Below are 19,777 nucleotides of genomic sequence, written 5' to 3' on the forward strand. Positions count from 1 at the left end.
CATGGAGAAGATGTGTACTGAAATTGTAGCAAGTAAAATAGCCCTAAACACATAGATATTGTTATTCAGTATGCAATTACAAAGAAATGTTACAAGTTGAAAATCAATGCCAAGTAAAATACAAACAGCAGAATTTTTAGTTAATAAATAGGTGCATTAGAGATGACAGACATAGCCTATTAAAAGACCATACCTAAAGTGTGCCAAAAAACATGCCTAAATTATGCCAAATTCCATGCCTAAAGTATGTTAAAATGCACTGTATGCATGGACCAGTTATATTTTTTTCCCGGGGGAGCACGGTCCCGGACCGACCACCACCCCAAAGTGCCCTTTTCAGTGCCAGCACCCTGCCCTTTTTTAATCCCAGCTGGAGCACTGCAATGGTGAGCATCCCGGATGAGCCCCCAAATGTAACAGTCTCAGGAAAAATGTGCAGCCTCGACTGGGATTCGAACCTCGAACCTTCGGCTTACCGTGCCAACGCTCTACCAATTGAGCTACCGAGGCCACCCGATATGAGAACCGCTACACTTGCATTTCCATTACCGTCCATGAACCGAGCCTGCAACATTTTCGTTTGTGTCATGTTGGGCGACATGTGGTTTTCCACTTTTTCTATCAAGTTTATGATTTATATTCATGGCTTGAATTTTATGAACACATTTGTGTTAATTGGATCGTTTTATGTCATCATTGCAGACACCTTAATAGACTGATCATTTTAACTTTTGGGGTCAAACTAATTCCAACATAACCTTTTTGGTGTGGAATAAGTAGATTTAGCATGTAAGGAAATGAATCGCAGGAAAAAAGTCCTGAAAAATATCCTGGCACTTTGTTGAGATATTAGATTTGGAATTCTGAAGTAACTCAAATATATATTGTGTCCGTTACTGTGCATGTCTACTGCTGGTATACTGTAGCATGAACGTTTGCTTATAATATCAAAACTTTGATACATACATATTTCTGAAAAAAAAAAAACAACACTTGTCGGCATTAAAGTAAAAAGGGCTTAAATACAAATATGTGTATTTCAAAGTCAGAAACGGGAAAAGCATTGATAGTAGATTCGTCAACCAAATGTATAATGCTACTACAGATGGGTGGGGTTCTCGCTATCATCAATATTTGCTCGAAATTCATAAACAGTTACGGCAATTATTTATAAAATACTTATTGAACTGCGTTAATAAAAATGTATGCATATTAATAAAGAAATGATACTAATATTTTGCTAAATTGATTTTTATTTTAGATACATTTGCAATACTTTGTTTAATTAATACCTATAGGAACCTGCCCTAAAATATAACATTATTTCCAGAGTTATGCTTGGATTTTTTTTATAGTTTTATATGTAACTAAACATTATAAATCATCAACAAAACTTTATGTTGGAATAAGGTAAGGTTCTGACATTATTTCTAGTAATATAACTGGCCTATAAGCTTGCCCTTAATTTTCCTTAAACCCATAGAGCTGAAGATTTCTATTTGACATAACTTTCGATCATTTTATGTAAATTGTGTGTCTTTACTAAAAAGTATAAGATTAAATGACTTATAAGCGTTGCTATAAATGTAAAAACGGTTCCTCTGATGTAATGAAATCTTTGGAAGTGTACGTGGCGGTCGTAATCTCGTGGTAAAGGGACTCAGTATTGTTATTTTTTCTTTGTTCATGGGATTCATTCACGTATATCTATGATACATTTCCACACAAGACGGTGTCAGGGGCATGAGGGGTGATGCGTATTTCATCACCTCTATGAACAAATAGAGTGATTCATATCAGTTTTTCTTGGTTGCACACTGACGCTGTGCACGTTACTGGCTGGTACAAATCGAAAAGTAAATGCCTGTTAGCACCGTTTTTATGTTTTAATGAACAGTGTTATATATGTTCAGTTTCAACCATTACGTTTACGCAAGGACACTGAAATCCGAAGTCCCATGTAGCACTTCTTTGCAGGTTGACCTTGTTTTAAAATGCAATATCTCGAACATTTACATTTGTATAAGCATTTTACGGTAAACGTAACATCACAAACGGCGAGAGACGTCTCGACGTCTCAATGCAACGGAAATCAAGATATAAACAACAACGGACAAAACATCACAGCTTCAGATTTCGTCAAATATTGTCCAGCCGTCAGACGAAAATAAATTATCAACAACAGTAATCACACGTTATGAAATCTCATAAAAAGTTCAGATGCTTAGTATTAATGATATATAGATCTAATTTTTTGTCTTACGTTGGTTATGGTTTCCCCGGTTTTGAAAAAGTCTAGCCGTAAAGTGGTTTCGATGATGAATATATATATATTCGCTTGAAAGCTCCACTTTAATAAGCTACAATAATATTTATTGTATGTCAGTTAGTGTTACAGTTTTGACGACTCATAAATTGCTCGTTTTAGACATGTAAATATCAGTGCCGTAGCCAGACACAAATTTTAACCGAGGCAATCTACGGGGGTGCTGGGGCATGCCCCCAGCACAGAATTGTTTTCCCCATGACGTCTCTGGTGCGTTCTGGGCACTCTCTGTGTTACATCACAGTAAAAAAATAAAAATCGTTCTTTTACCCCTATTTATCTCAGTTACTTTCATATTTTAAGAAAAAAATACATCGATAACTTGTAAGGATAACTGGGGCTTTATCAAAATAAAATCAGAAAGCCATCATTAAAGACACAACAACATGTTATTTATCAGTTTACTAGTAGTTTATTAGTTTATAGCCCGAGAGGGGATAGGTACGGGGGGGGGGGGGGGGGGGGGGGCTCTGTCCATGTTAGGGTGTGGGGGTGGTCTCAGGGGGTCTCCCCTAGAATTTTTGAATTACCCTTCATTTTAGGGGGTCAGGGTCACTATTCCTAGGAAATTTTGAAATATAGATACGATATAATGGCATATATTGCATTTTTGGTCTAAATGCTGAGGTACTGTAGGAGGAACCCTCTCATTTTAGGGGTTCAGGGGGCTCTCTCCCTGGAAAATTTTGAAAAACAGGTATGAAATGGCGGCCTCTGGTGCATTTTTGGTCTAAATTTTAAGGAATGGAAGGGGGTTCCCCCCTCAGTTAAGTGTAGTCAGTGGCTCTCTTCTTGGACAATCTTAGAATATAGGTACGAAATGGTGACCTATGGTGCATTTTTTTTGGTCTAAGTTTTGAGATACTTTAGGGGAAACCCCCTCATTTTAGGGCGGTCAGGGGCTCTCGCCCTGGAAAATCTTGAAATACAGGTATGAAATGGTGGCCTCTGGTCCTTTTCTTGGTCTAGATTTTAAAGTATTTTAATGGGTTCAAGGGGATATCTTCCTAAAATTTTGAAATATAGATACGAAATTGTAGCCTATGGTGCACTTTTTGGTCTAAATTTTGAGGTACCTTAGGGGAACCCTCTAATTTTAGGGGAGTCAGGGGGCTCTGGCCCTGGAAAAATTTGAAATACAGATACGAAATGGGGGGCCTATGGTGTACTGTTTGGTCTAAATGTTGAGGTAGATCTATGGTGGGAGTTTCCACCCCCACCCCCTCATTTTGGTAGGGTCAGGGGCTCTCTTCCTGGAAAATTTTGAAATACAGGTACGAAATGGTGGCCTATGGTGAACTGTTTGGTTTAAAGTTTGAGATACTTTAGGGGGAACCCTCTCAATTTATGTGAGTCAGGGGCTCTCGTCCTGGAAAAATTTGAAATACAGGTATGAAATGGTAGCCTCTGGTACATTCTTTGGGTCAAAATTTTGAGGTATGGGAGGGAGTTTTCCCCTCATTTTAGTGGGGTCATGGGACTCTTTTCCAGGAATATTTTGAAATATTGGTATGAAGTAGAGCTGGTGGCCTCTGGTGCTTTTGGGCTTAAATTTGATGATAATGATAATAGATAATTGGGTGCAATTGGTCACTTCTCAGTTAACTTGGTTTGGGGAGGGTGGGGGGGGGGGGGGGGCACAGGCCTCCTCGGCCAGGCCGCTGAATCCGGACCTGGCAAGGCTATCAATATGATTGCTAGGATTTCTGCCTCACCTTGCCTCAATATTGTCATGAGGCAAATGATATTCTGATATTATTCTAATGATATTAATATACTGTTTTGAACTTTTATAACTGAATTTTTCATCAGTGTGACAGGCCTACTTTTTACTCTCTTTTTTGGCTCCTCAAATTTTAACCGAGGCAACCGCCTCGGTTTGCCTCAGTGTGGCTACGGCGCTGAATATTGTTTCAGTATCGCTCATATGTCCGGAATACTTATGCCTAGATTATGTCTAGCTATAACGCCGCTTTGTGGAAAAATACCAAACGTCAAAATAATAAATATTTTAATTACAGTCAGATATTGTTTACTTGCGTTTATTTTTACTATGATTATTCTGATGATAGTGATGATGATGATTATTATTTTTATTATTATTATTGTTATCATTAAATATAGCAGTTAAGTAAATAATTAATAAAAAAAATATACATATACATGCAATTTGCAATATACATGCAAATGCAATTTGCAACAGGGACTTATAGTTAATGATATACTGAATATGAAATTATAAGAGAACAACAAAAAGAGAAACAAAGTCTGGATTACTGACATTAGAACCGACGACCAGATGTGAAATTCAGCTTATGCAGTAAAATAAATGGACTAAACTAGCAATCGAAAAATTAAATCAATCACTCATGATATTCTATATTTGTGTATAAATTTATTATCATGAATATTAAACGTCTAAAGCGGACGTAATTTAATGTATTTTATGAAATTGTTAAAAATGTAGAAATACACAATTCAAAGTATCTTAAAATGAAATATATGATATGAAATAATATTTGTGCTTGTGTAGCAGTATTTCATAGCACATACACCCCATTTGGGAATAAACGTCGCTAACCCGGGCAAAATAACGCCGACGTCATTTTACACTTTTTTTTTGTACCAGTAACGAGCACAACACCACTATACTTCCAACGTATCTTTTTACAAGTTTTATCACTTATCTCAAAGGGAGGCTTTATGTGCCGCGCAGCGACCGAAACATATATCCCCGTATTTGGACCCAGTGTTGTTATTTTTCCTGTCATTTGGAGTCATCCTGTGACATCTAAAATATATCTATGATAGAGTTCCACAAAATTTAACTTAGTCAAGGGAAGAGATACATTTAACTGTATCAAATTGGCAAATGATTAATGACAATGTACAAATAGTTGTATATATCGTTTTATTACGGTATAATGTGTTTCTACGTGCACATATTTTTTATACAGAAATAAATGTATCTAAATCTATCTATGCCTTGTTTAATTTAAACCTGAACTTGCAACGGCATTCATTATAATTATATATTTTGTCCTTTTAATCCAGTCATATATGGACCTTGAATAAAACAGTATCAGTTCAAATTCTACTTATAAAAACAATGTCAGTAAAAAATAAGTTACAAAAAATTATTTCTATTTCAAATATCGCATAAATTGAGTAACTTTCAAAATAGGCGAAGAGTTTGCCCTGTAATTACCCAAACTGATAAAATATTGTTGGCCGTTTTGAGTGGATTGGGGAGGGTCAATGGAGCACTTTGAAGATATTACACACTGATGACCGGGTACCATTTGACAGCGCGCATTGTAATGGTAATCACACGCAAACCTATGTCTGTTCCAGTTTTCTTCTTGGCACTTAACACTGCAATATGTCCATAGCTTGCACCTTGAACATGATTTTAGAGTAATATTATGCTGTCCAGGCTTTTTTTTACAGTAAGCACAAATTTCATTACCTTGTATGGGATCAGACTGACACAAATAGTCAAGAATATTCCCGAGAACTGAGTAATATAGATATAGAAAATCATCTGGATTGGCATTCATTGTTGGTGCAATGTCGCAAAAGTTTTGCTCTTTACCAAGGATGTTCAAAATCAATTTTGCATACATAGCTCTACTCACACACGTGTAATGATTTTCCACATAGTCAGAAAATTTCGGATATGTGAAAAGATTTTGCCAAGGAAACATGTAGCAAGGTAAATTGCCTTTATGCGCGTATTGAAGAAGCTCTTGGAATATTAAACAGACGTAATCATGTAATGATAAAGTCGATGCCGTTTCCTTTGACATCCCGTTAGCAACATGGAACAAACAGTTTTTGAGAATATAACTGGAGACAATAGAAGAAAACTTTGGTTGCATGCTGCCTTGTTTAATATCAATCACTGATGGACATACTCTATCGTCACATAAAATTTTGGACACTGTATAAGCATCTCTAGCCATTTGTGGAAGTGTATTAAAAATATTTTTCTCTACATTTGCTTGTGAAATACGAAACAATCCCTCATAATCAATATGCTCAGTTACACGTCCTTGCTCTATTTTGCTGAGATATGCTTCTTGAAAGAGTATCAGTACTTCTCCATTTCCATGTATTTTGTTAGTGGCAGTCTGAGAAAGAAACTGTGAACTAGAATGGCACTTTAATCGACACGAAGGAACAAGATCGATGTTGATTCTCATGTTTTTGTATTGACAACCGGACCATCTGAGAGTTAATTTGAAATTAGGAGACGTAACTGGTCTTTTCAATCCATCTTTTGTAAGAAATATAGAATGCGGGTCAGGACGGCCCAAATCCAAAACGGCCCATACCAAGACGGCCCAGTCCAGGACGTCCCAGATATATTAAATATACCGTAATATACCGTTATGACAAATTAAAGATGCTATTTTGTAAGATCATAGTTGATTTAGAATAAAATTATATTAAGGGACAATTATTTTTTCTGATTTAATAATCGCTATTCACTTCTTAATTGCTAGAATAAAATAATTTATTTTTGCTTTTTAAGTGTCTAATGATCGTATCTATATAACGATATAAAATAAATTTAAATAAGACATAAAAGTTAAAATAAGATATGGCTTATTTTCGTACTTCTATCCATATTTATTTATCTTTTTTGGGCATTTAATTGCTTTAATTGCTTTAAAAATTAATTAATGTTCATTTTATAAATGTTTTTTTCGTGTCCTGCCTGTTGTCAAATTATTATGTATAATAAAATTTGTTGTCATTTTTGCTATGTAAATAAATAAAACATAAATAAAAATTGAAAAAATGAAATTCTTGGTTATTCTTGGTTATTAATGAAAACTGGTCCGTCATGGTATGGGCCGTCTTGGTGTAGGACCGTCATGGATTTGGGCCGTTTTGACCCGTCACCAAACGTTTCAGGTGATTCTAGCATATGCACAATTAATGGAGTCTGTCCTAGCTCATTACATATATCGGTCCTAGCCCCATATTTGATTAATAATTCCAAGCAGCTAGCATCATATGCTAAACGAAACCATCTAAACAAAGGGGCTTTGAATATTGGCGATTCGCCGAAAATATTTTGCACGTTCACGTATGCACCAGTTTTGAGTACAAATTCTATTGTTTCTTGTTTCACCCAAAAGAAATTAATCAGTGAATGTAAAGGTGTTTCACCTAAACTGTTGCATGAGTTAATATCAGCTCCAGCTTTTAGAAAAAATTCTAAAACACATATGATCAAAGTATTCGATAATGAACTGAATTCATTAGTCTTGTTCACAAAGATATGTAGTGGTGTGTGTCCTGATTTATTTTTAGACTGCACAAGTTTCTTCATATTTTGTTTTGAGCAAGTTCTGTATTCTCCTTCCAAGAGACGTTTAATGAATGGTAATATATTACATTCCATTTTTGGAGCAGAACATCTAATTAAAGACAAGAATGTATGAAAAATGTATTGCCATTTTCATCTTCTAAAAGCAGGTTCAAATTACATTTATCAAAGTTTGAAAAAATCAATTCAAGTGCCAGTTCGCTACCATCATTCTTAGACGCAGCAATGTGTAAAGGTGTTTGTCCAAACATATTTTGTGTACATAGATATTTAAAAAAAATGTTTTGCTGGTCACAAATGTATGCCCATACTGTCCCCTCACTTTTCAGATTGGCATTTTCAATAAACAAATGTAATATTGTATTTCCATAAACATCTCTGTACAAACTGAAATGGTTATGTAATATAAACACATTTAAAAATGCATTACCATCTTTCATACGCTGCAATGGGTCCATACCATGCTTGTCCTTAACACAAGTAGCTGAATAAGCGCCATTCATGATAAGAGTTTCCAGATTTTTATAATTACATTTTCTTCCTATATTCAAATGCAGTGCTGTACTTCCAAACGAATTTTGCTTATTAACATCTACACCCGCTATAATTAGTTCCCGAACAATTTCATTTGAAGCCGATGAGGAGGAAAGATGCAGAGCAGTATTTCCACTTCTATTTTGTTTGTTGACATCAATACCTGCTTCTTTCAGCAGTCTAACAATATTACCGTTATTTGATTGATATGTCAAATGTAGTGCAGTTTCAATGTCTTCATTCAGTTTATTAACATCAGCACCAGCATCAATTAATGCCTTAACGAGTGAAATATTGTTTGGCAAATACATGGCGAGGTGTAGGGCTGTGTTTCCATGCGTGCCTTGTTTGTTCACATCCACACCTTTTTCAATGAATAGCTTAACAATCTGATTCACATTTTCAAGATGCTCAGACAAACTATCATCATCTTCGTGAGGACGTCGATGATTGTATCTTATTCTATGATATGTGTCTATTTCGGGTAAAACAAAATGAAGTGCAGTGTTACCATTATCATCTTGAAGATTTATGTCAGCATCTGCTTCGATCAAAGTTTTAATACTTCTTGTATTCATGTTCTCAGATGCGTAGTGAAGTGCAGCTTTTTTTTCTTTGTTTAGTGAATTGACATTACATCCAGCTTTGATCAACAGTTCAAGAATTTCAGCTGTTGCAAACTGAGCTGCAATATGAAGAGCATTACACTTACCATAAAAATCGTGTATATGAATATCAGATCCTGCATTAATTAATGTGTCAACGATACCGGTGTTTTCCAGTGTAGATGCGACATGTAGTGCAGTATGTCCAGATGCATCTTGAACATTTACATCGGAACCGGCATTAAGTAATGCTTCAACGATTTCGCTGCTTTCAGACAAAGATGCAAAATGAAGTGCAGTATATCCTTCAGGATTTTGTGCTTTCACATCAGCGCCTCCTTTAATTAATGCTTTAGCGATTTCACTATTTCCCATTTGCGATGCGAGGTGGAGTTCAGTATTTCCAGAAGCATCTTGTATGTTGATATCAGATCTAGCCTCAGTAGATGTTTTAAACATTATATTGGGTGCATACACTGATGTATCAAAATAAAATGTCTTAGTTTTTAACATCAGCTCCTTTATCAATATATCGTTGTACATATCTACTGTCTGATATACGCACTGCACAAATTAAGGCAGAATTAATGCCCAGTGTGTCAAAAATAATTTCCCGTAATGACTTAGGATGAAGATCCATCTTATAAAGTAAGTGTATGAAAAACTGAAAAGAAAGAAATATCCATTTTATCCTTTTTAAATAAAGATTAATTCAAACTCAGTTATGTCAAAAATAAATGCTCATTTCTTCAGAATTAAAAAGAACGATTTATTGACAGACAACTACTTTTGATAGTCACAATTAAAAGAATTTAGACCTAAGTTTTTTAGAGATTATAAATGGTATTAAAACAAAGAATTGAACTTCTCTAATGAGGCGAACATTATCAATGGCTCATTAAGTAGTCATACAGAAAACAATACTATGCAAAAAATGATCTAGTTATCTGGTGATCTAAATAGTATTCAACTCTTTTAAGATTTTCTTTTAAATAAACAAAAAAGGATTTTATCGTGTAGTGTCTTGTCGATTAAAACACTTTTCGCAAAATGACCTACTTTTGGCTATTCCGGTTTACTCCGTCCATTTACGCCTAAAAGTAGTCCAGATTAGTCTCCCTTCCTGGTGTAATTCGAACGTCTTAGAATGGAAATAAATTTTAGTTCTGCGTGCTTTGTTGGCAAATAAATCACGGTTTTCATTCGGCCTTTGTGATTAGATTACTACGCATCTGAACTAAAATCCGTGTTTTATTTCCCTAACAAAAGCAATTAACCAATTCAAGACAACACGTTATTTTTGTCTCTGCTTATTAGCGACAGAAAGGTAATGAAAATAGTTTATATGTATTCATTATCGTTGTTGTAAATAAATGGGTGCACTGGGTGCAGCGCGCAGCTGTTCTATTTGGTGTATGCATTATGCGTATCGATGTGCATAATCGGTCATATCTAATTTTACACGGAATTACTGATCATACATAGTAGTATAACAATTGCCAAAGGATGACGAAGGGTGCGTTAGCCAGTAGTATTTAGATGCTATGGCAAGCTTCAGTCTAAAGAGAGATGCAGCTAGAGTAGATGATGTGGCAAATATGCTGACTTACTATACAGAGAACTGCAATGGAAAGATACTTGATTTGGACAAACATTAAAGTAATGAAATACGAGTCAAATTTCAACTGGTAAAGTTTTAAATGGTGTAAGATAAATGATTTTACTACCATTTCCTGCCCTTGAATTTATGTAGTCGCTAAATCAGATCGATCAGAATAGAAAATATATGATATTTTGTGTGTTAAAAGATAACTGGTTTAAGATCACTTCCCGTCTAAAGTTTCAAAAAACGGTAAAATGACGTTTTATGAAAATGTGAAAAACTTCCACACAAATACAGTTTATTTTGATTACTGATCTTGAAGACATCTGACCCAAAATATGAAATCAAATTATATACTTGAGGTCCTTTACAACGTCTATTCTTATTTTCGGAATTTTTAGATGTGATCTACTCAGTCATGAATTTCAAGTGAAAGTTTTTATCCTCGTTCCTTCTACTGTCTACAAAACCGGATAAAACACGGTAATTATAGAGATAATAAATAAATCCACGTTCCGATTAAGTGGTTTTATTGACTTGGGTCGAAATAATTTCCCATACGAAAAAAAATGGGTAACAAAAGGCTGAAACAAAAGGCAAATAAAATATTATGTTTTGAAGACCTTTTATTAGCCTAGCAAATGATATGCAAATGAGATAACAAAAGGCAAATAAAACATGAATAAAAGGTAGTAACAAAATACTAACAAAAGGCATTCACATTCATTACATGAGAAACAAACTGCAAATAAAATATAGGAAACAAAATATGAATAAAAGGCAGAGAGACCTTTTATTAATATTTTGTTTCAAAGAAATAAAACATGAATAAAAGGTAGTAACAAAATACTAACAAAAGGCATTCACATTCATTATATATGAGAAACAAACTGCAAATAAAATATAGGAAACAAAATATGAATAAAAGGCAGAGAGACCTTTTATCAAAACATATATAAAAGGTTTATCATGAATTGCCTTTTATTTAAGTTTTCGTAAGAACGCATTAATGAAACACTATTGACAAATCAATATATACATTTTTATACATATATTTATGATCAAAAGAATAATGTAAAAAGTTATTTAAATGCATGCAATTATCAATTTCACAGCAATGAACAAATACTGTAAGATAACCAAAATGTTTGTTTTGCCGAATTAAATAAATTCTTGATTTTGAATTAAAAAAAAACTGTCCAGATATCTTGCATGATCCCAAACATAAACTAAAACTAGAAAGTGTTTATGTCACAAAAACACCCGTCTGTACATGTTCCATGGAAAAGTTTGGAAAAACGGCATGAAAAAAAGTCTAGATTGATTTAAATTTAAACTCACATACGCATGGGAGCAGCCCTGTGAAAATGCAGTTGAAATTCCATGGAACTCTTTGAACATTGGAAATCATCGCATTAAAGTTGAAGGAATTTTTTAGAAGAATTCTTTGCAAAAGTTAGGAAAGGTTTGATGGAAAACCATTGGAAAACATTGCTGATATTGACACAAAACAAAAAAAGAAGAAATAGTATCATTACAAAATTATTTTAATCTAATATTGAGACAGATCTGGGTTTCATAAAAAAAACAAAAAGAATAAAATTCAAAGGGGAATAACACATCTGCCAGCGGCTTTTACACTTGTGGTTAAGAATAATAAAAATTCACTTAGCTTAAATTTGAAAATTAAATAAAAAGATTATTTGATAGAAAATTATGAATACAACAAAATCATTTTGGAGTATTGCAGGCTCAATACAAGGTGGCATCAGAATGTCTCTTTGCTTTTCCAAAATCATCACCAGGGTCAGGAACTTCATTTCAGCCATTCATTTCTGAAAATGATATAACATAATTACAGAAATGAGTTATATTAGTAATTGCGATTAAAATATAATTTTATGCAATACAATATTCCTAACTTAGTACAGTAGTATGTGAAATGACAACTCTAAAGCCAGTTTTAAACATTCTACATGTATCAAAACCATTTATTTATTGGACACTGAAATGAAAATATTGAGAGCACCATCTGTGGGTACTATCTCTCATCTGCTTCACCATAAAATAATGCAAGTTTTTTGTTGTTGTTTTTTTATTATCAGACAATCGTAAAAAGAAATTTTAGAATTTAGAACTGACAAAATATTGGTGTATTATGATCAACCTTTAAATTCAGTGTGAGGCTAACCCCAACAAAATGAACAATTTATCAACCTTTTATAGTAATTGTATAGTATAAGACTGTTTGCAAATTTAACTTACAATTTAGTTGAAGTATTATGTAATTTATGTTTGATCCTTGATCGAATTTCTGTCTGTGATCTTGTATCATCCTGTAGCATAGTCATGCACTGAAGCGATCTGATTTCTCCAACTACATCAATTCATACATATAGGCATATACCTCTAATAACTAGATATATGCACACGTACTGTTTCATCTGAAAATGTTTATAGGCTGTTGTAAGTCCTAGGTTCAGAGTGATTTTACTAACATATTTGTACTTTTTTTTTAAAAATAATTGAGAACTGCAACAATTAAGTATTGAATATTTAACTGTTTTCTTAGAAGCATTATAAATTATCTATCATTCACATATACCTGAAAAAGTTACCTGTAACCAGGCGATCGAAAGTTCAATCTACTGAGATGAATAAAGTTCCTGCTTCAGACTATTTATTCAAGATCTGTGACATATAGCTGTAAAACTTAAATTTTACATTAGAAAGTTTGAAACTCTTACCTGATATCTCTCTAAAAGCATTGTAGAGTTTCAAGTTAGCTTTATTCCATTTACCTCCATCAACATGAACAACGAACTTCCTGTTTACATTCAAATTTTTGTATTCATGAGCCATTTTCTTTGGTACAATATATAGTTACTGAAGGGAATATCTATGTTCTTAAAATATATAAGTATACAGTTCATGGGAAAATTTGACCATTTATTTGCTCACAGCATTTGCAAAGATCTCAGAGAAAAAAAAAACAAGCAGAAAGATGGGGATTATTTTTTGGTGTACAGGTGTAAAACGGTTCAGAAGCCTGTATTTTCATTGGTCCTTATCTTGATCAGATAAGCTGTATCTCTGTGTGTTAACACATGTGTATACATTGAATAGCAGTATATCAAGTGGCTGTAAAAGCAGGATAATTCATCACTGCCAGTCATCAAAAGAATAGACTAATTCATTTATGAGGATGTAACATTATATCAAAAGCATAATATCATTTACAATTTGTTGTACTTATGAAATGACTTTTAATGCCTATTATCTGGTGCTGTTGTTTGAGGTGTTCAATAACCAAAAAATAAATAGCTTATATAATTTATAAATAGGACCTATTTTCAATGATATATCTTGTTATATTAATCATAAATAAAATTCTGATTATCATCCTTTTAATATACAAAATGAAAACATTGACATAAATTTTAATTAGTTAGATTCCTTGTTTCATTTCAATTAATTTGGATACCTAGTATAATCCAAACAGATCTTAAGGTTTTCAATGTAATCTTTACTGCAATTTAAATAAAAAAAAATCTTACTAGGAAAACTTTGCATTATCTTAAAAAATTCTAAGGAATTCTATGGAATGAGAAAAACATTGGAATTGTTTTTTCAGGAGAAGTTTTAATTATTATTTTAAGTGGTCGCTGTTTATAGATTGTCTCTCTTAAAGCTGATTATGTATGATAAAGAATATTATGCATTTGCAAGTGCTCAGTAGCCATTTACTTACTGACAAACCTTTGCAATCGTCAGAAGTGTAATTATGTATATGAAGAACATAGTGAATGGTAGATGTAGCTCTAAATTCAAAACAGCAGCAGCAGTATTTAGCCAATATCAATGAAATATGAAACTAATTTGTTTATGCTAGATTTTGTGAAACAAGTCGTCCAAACCTACAAATGTATTGAAATATGAACAAAACTTCTTGTTTTTGAAAGCAAGTGTAATGAAATACAAACAAAATATGTAAGTGTTGATTCTAAGTGGAATGAAATACAAACAAATGGCAACATTTAAGAATATAAGTCCAATCCAAAGCTAATAAAAGGTAAATTTCAAATTCTAAGTGTAATGAAACATTAATAAAAGGCAGTATCTGAAACAAAAGGTAAACAAAATGTATTACTCACAAAATCCTTAATAGTCTTTTGTTAGTATTTTGTTAAATGAAAGGCTTATAAAAGGTTTTAACAAAACATAGAAGTACCTTTTGCTAGACCTTTGTTTGCCTTTTATTGACCTTTTATTAAATTTCTTTTTCGTATGGGTTATTTGGGCTTTTATTTCAAACAATCCAAAAATTTGTAACAAAAATAGTACCGTTAGTTGAAATAAATTAGGTTACGTATTTCGTAACTTCATTACTCAGCGGAGGGGCATATAGATTTGGTCGTGTCCATGCGTCCGTCTGTCCGAAAAAAGTTTGTGACGCGCCTAGCTCAAAAAGTATTTGATATAAATTGATGAAATCTTGCATGAGTCTTTATCATGATATGAACTTGCGCACCCCCTAGAGTTTTAGCCCACGAAATAGTAAAAACTGCACATTTTCACCTTATGACGCGCCTAGCTCAAAAAGTGTTTCATATAAATTGATGAAACCATGCATGAATCTTAATCATGATATGAAGTTGGGCACCTCCTATTTTTTGTCTGCCTCCGTCCCCTATTTCCAGAATTATGGCCCCTGAAATAGTCAAAACTGCACATTTTCACATTGTGACGCGCCTAACTCAAGAAGTGTTTCATATAAATTGATGAAACTTTGCATGAGTCTTTATCATGATATGAACTTGCGCACCTCCTATTTTCTCCTCCTTGCTCCACCCCTATTTCCAGAGTTATGGCCCCTGAATTAGTCAAAAACGCACATTTTCACCTTGTGACGTGCCTAGCTCAAAAAGTATTTGATATAAATTGATGAAACCTTGCATGAATCTTTATCATGATATGATCTTGTGCAACTCCTATTTTTCGTCTGGGTCCGCCTCCTATTTTCAGTGTTATGGTCCCTGAAATAGTGAAAAAAGCACATTTTTACATAATGACGTGCCTAGCCCAAAATGTATTTGATGTAAATTCATGAAACCTTGCATAACTCTTATCATGATGTGACCTTGCACACTTGGTATTTTTCTTGAGATTTTAGCGCTAACTAAAGAGTTACGGTTCTTGAAATAGCCAAATAGTGATTTTGTAATTTGTGACGCTCATAGCTCAAAAAGTATATGTCCTAGAATAATGAATCCTTTATAAAATATGTTTGTTGAGGCTATACCCCATTAAGACTACAAACATTTAAATTATTGCCCCTTATCTGTGACAAATGTACCAGTGGGGGCACACTATGTGTCCTCAGATACATTCTAGTTAGTAAGAAGCTTTTAATATGTTTAAGGAGACTCAAGGGCTAGAGAAATTCTTCCAACGATTCTCTCTGATATTCATTTTGAATAACGAAATTTTGGCATCCTTTTTATTTTCCTTAATATTGGCCCAATATGTACTCTCAAGTTCGGGACATACTTATGAAAAAAAAAAAACACAGACAAACATCAAATATGGAAGCTTTAAAAAGCTTATACCTGAAGGAGCTGTGTCTTCTAATCCGGCAATTAGTTTAAGATTTCAGTACTGACCAATCGATTTTTTCCCGTTCTTTTTGTGTAAAGGTATTAAAGTGAAACCTGTTGTTACCACTCGTACACTCTGTTTCTTGTTTATCAATTTTAAGATATTGTTTATGAAGTTACATGATAAATTATGTTCGTCTGAATGAAATGAAAGAGAACATGATATACATTTACTATCATAGTAAAGAAATTAATTACACCTATGGCTAATACGTACTGTGATGAAAAGTAACAAGTATACTTTATTCTTATCAACTGTTGATTCAGAATGTTTATGTGGCATCCTCTTGAATTTCTGCAAGTTTCATTATCTTATCTTCAACACTATCTAAATCATTCTGGCAGAAATGTTTTTGGTATGGTCAAAAATCAGATTATTGCCGAATGATTCAGAAACTGATATGCGAGTAAAAAGACACCCGATTCTTTGGAAGCACATGGCGAAATGACAGAATACTCCTGTTATGAATCCTTTTCCTGCATTGTGCATTAATCACCAGATTCTGCGAGACTAACTGCGTGGAGTTCCCCGTTTGACATTTTGCATAATAGATCTCAGTTGCAAACTCATCGCGACGTATGTGTAAAAAGGTATCGTGTAGTGTGTTTTTAAAAGAAAACAATGATTGAACCTTTTGTCACAGACGAACCAAAGTTAGCACCTACTGATATAAATATGACATTAAACGCAAATAATACCCAGACAGACATATTATCATTACATTCAGCAAAGACAGAAGTACGACCATTTTACTCACTGAAATAATTTATATAAACAACAATTTTAGAAAAAATATCATATTTAATAACAACGATTGCAGTCAATATAACACGCCATATCGTGGTGATTGACAAAATTCTTAAAACGATGGGATTTCCCGCGGGGTCTTCTTCATATACACAGTTTTACAAATCATGTAAAACGAAGAAACAGACAATATCAATAGCGTGATTTCTAAATGATAGGAATCATTTTAAATTATTTTGAGGAAGCATATAGGCACTGCTTTATCTATCATCATTCCCTTCGCCCATACGTCAGTCTACCTGTCCAAATATCCGGATTATTCAGTATTGATAAAAGGTTCAGCCGGGTAACTATTCTTTCATTTCAAGGTAAGTGGCCACACACTACAGAAATAAATCAGTATAAAGTAGTATAAAATACATGTAACAGTTATTATTCTTAAATACTTTACAAACTGTGTAATCTTATTTATTGCAAGACGGATGTTGATACACATATCATAATTGTTAATCTGGACAATATCATCAACTCAATACAGTATTTACAGGTATATGTGCCAGGATCATTTGTCTGTATATATCTTACAAAAATCACTGTAATTCATTTCACCAATTTATCTTATTTAATTTCTATAAATTAGATTTCATATCAAAATGCGTCCTCATTAATATCATTTCTAATATCAAAACATACAATTTAACCATTGTGACAGGACTCGTATTGCTCAGAATTTGTCATTATCATAATATGACGCATTTACTGTATAAAAACATTCAAAATGAATTCAAAAATACAAAAAACTTATCAGTTATTGCAGCTAGATGTGATAAATATTGTGAAAGACCATGTTAGATTAAGGTCAAAATTGATGATGATCACTTACAGTTGCATTATTTTCTCAGTTCGAAAATATTACATTCCCATATAAAACACGGCACCACTTCTTATCTACCATAAATTAAATGGTACTCAAAAATACTTTTTTTTGGACTTAGGGTCTATCTGCCAATAAGAAGACCACATATAGTAATATAATTGTTTTGACTTGGTTTTCGAATTTTATTCATTTTCTTGGACGTAAATAACTTTCAAATATAACATTTAATAAAAAAAAAACTATTCTTCGAAGAAAAACCCAAATGCCCTTATTCCCATCATGGTCAGCTTTTAACGAGAATTTGCAAGAATTCTCTCCCATAATTATTAACTGTGTTAAAGCAATTCCCTTCAAACTGGATTGCCTCCGTTACATAGCTAAAGTCGTGTCATTCTGACCTAAGTCAATAATCTTTGACATGAAATTTTGCATTGATATTATTTTGCTTTAGGTACTAACTGAAAATTAAGCTCGCCATGTTACTCCATAGAAAGCAAAACAAAACATGTAGCCAGTTTTTGATTATACCATATTGTTTTTTAGATCATATAGAAAGTATTATTCATGTAAAGATATAAACCTTTCGTAAAAAAAACATACTGTTAGCTACTGACATTGCGAAATTCGTGTTGTTCATGTAACAGAAAATAAAAACATTTTAAATAATTTCTTTTCTTTTGAAACTTTGATTCAGCACCAAACATTGACATCCGGGAAAATTATTCATAAACGAGCTTTCCCACAAACACATGTATACATATAGTTTTTCTCGAGAAAAACAAAAATTGTGTGAAGCTACATTGTATTCTATTTTTGGAATTTGACTGATTGTTATTGTCCACATAACGGTACTTTTGTTCAACTTCCATGCCTAGAAGTTTACTCTTTTTAAACATGATAAATAAAAGTAATAAACCTAAGCAATACTGTGATATTTGACAGGCAATGCGCAAAGAAAAAAACCCGAAGCAATTAACAAAAACTTTAAAAAAAACATTACATGTTACTCAAACAAGCAACACATGTTTTATTAATGGTTTGATCCAAGGTTTTCTATAGAAATCAAAAAAAGAAAGAATTTAATGAATTATGAATCAAGTTTCTGATTTTTTCTGATCAGCAAAGGTGAATGTGTATCATAGAGATCCTAATTCATTTTTTAAACCATTAGCTCTGATTCATCCTGTCTACTTATTTATAGTTGTCTAAGTTACTTGCATTTACATAAATCAATATGCCATTCAGATTTGAGTTTGTACATTACTATACATTCAATCAGGGAATCAAATTTATCGTGTTCAAACTAAAGTCTTTGCTGTAAATGTGGCTGTTTTTCTTGCTTTCCAAGAACAAAACCGTGCAAAAAATGTCGGTCGTACTCAAGGAGATAATCCACGTGCAAACTCATGGATAGCATTCCATTTTTTCAAAACTTGGGATTTCATTTCTAAAATAGACATGCTATTGCACGTCTGTTCATTTCACTCTTTCTTTGGACACCCTTTGGAACCTGTGTTTTGTGTTTAAAAAAATGATACACTTCTCTCAACCAGCTTTTCATGAGCTCCTTACTTGCAAATTACAACTATTTCATTAGAAAATAATTCTTTTGAAGTAGTTTTTCTCTTGTCGTCGAAGGTTTCATACTCAAAAGATATTTAGCTTTCAGTCGGACTTGAAAATCTGTAATTTGTGTTGATTCGTATTTATTGTTTCAGAAACTGTTTTTTTTGGTGGAAAATCAAAGCTCTGTTCTATTCTGTTCTTTTCATTTTTTTTTCAGTTTTTTTGTTGTTGTTTTTTTTTTGGGACTAATTAGACAATTATGAACGTTATTATTTCAAAAGACTAGATTGAATCGTACCTCAGTTGTTGGTATATAATGCAGTTCCGTAAATTTGTTTTACAATCTGAAAAAAGGTTAAATAATCGGTTTCTGATAAAGAGTTTTCAAGTCCAACAAATGTGATCCTGGGTAAAATATTGGGAAAAATGGAGACAACTCCGCTAAAACTTTTATTTTAGTCTTACGTGACTAAGTGCCTTACTTTCATTTTCATCTAGACATAGACAAAACATGCAAAGT

General features: G+C 33.1%; 1 protein-coding gene and 1 long non-coding RNA gene across 2 annotated transcripts; both read right to left on the bottom strand.

Moving 5' to 3' along the window:
* Window positions 1-7,129: 7,129 nt before the first annotated feature.
* On the bottom strand, window positions 7,130-9,607 carry LOC128550086 (serine/threonine-protein phosphatase 6 regulatory ankyrin repeat subunit A-like). Its single transcript, XM_053528212.1, has one exon. It carries the CDS (start codon window positions 9,347-9,349, stop codon window positions 7,763-7,765), a length of 1,587 nt encoding a protein of 528 aa, XP_053384187.1. The 5' UTR covers window positions 9,350-9,607; the 3' UTR covers window positions 7,130-7,762.
* Window positions 9,608-11,404: 1,797 nt separating this feature from the next.
* Window positions 11,405-14,681, bottom strand: LOC123537438 (uncharacterized). The gene is made up of 3 exons (XR_006683525.2): window positions 13,157-14,681; window positions 12,675-12,853; window positions 11,405-12,244 (listed from the first exon to the last, which is right to left on the bottom strand). It is a non-coding gene; the product is annotated as an uncharacterized LOC123537438 (long non-coding RNA).
* Between the last annotated feature and the right edge of the window lie 5,096 nt (window positions 14,682-19,777).

Source organism: Mercenaria mercenaria, chromosome 17 (genome assembly GCF_021730395.1).
Source record: "Mercenaria mercenaria strain notata chromosome 17, MADL_Memer_1, whole genome shotgun sequence".
Classification (NCBI taxonomy): domain Eukaryota; kingdom Metazoa; phylum Mollusca; class Bivalvia; order Venerida; family Veneridae; genus Mercenaria; species Mercenaria mercenaria.

Excerpts from the sequence above, each read along its gene's own strand:
- LOC128550086 (XM_053528212.1), bottom strand. The coding sequence starts at position 9,349 with ATGTACAACGATATATTGATAAAGGAGCTGATGTTAAAAACTAAGACA.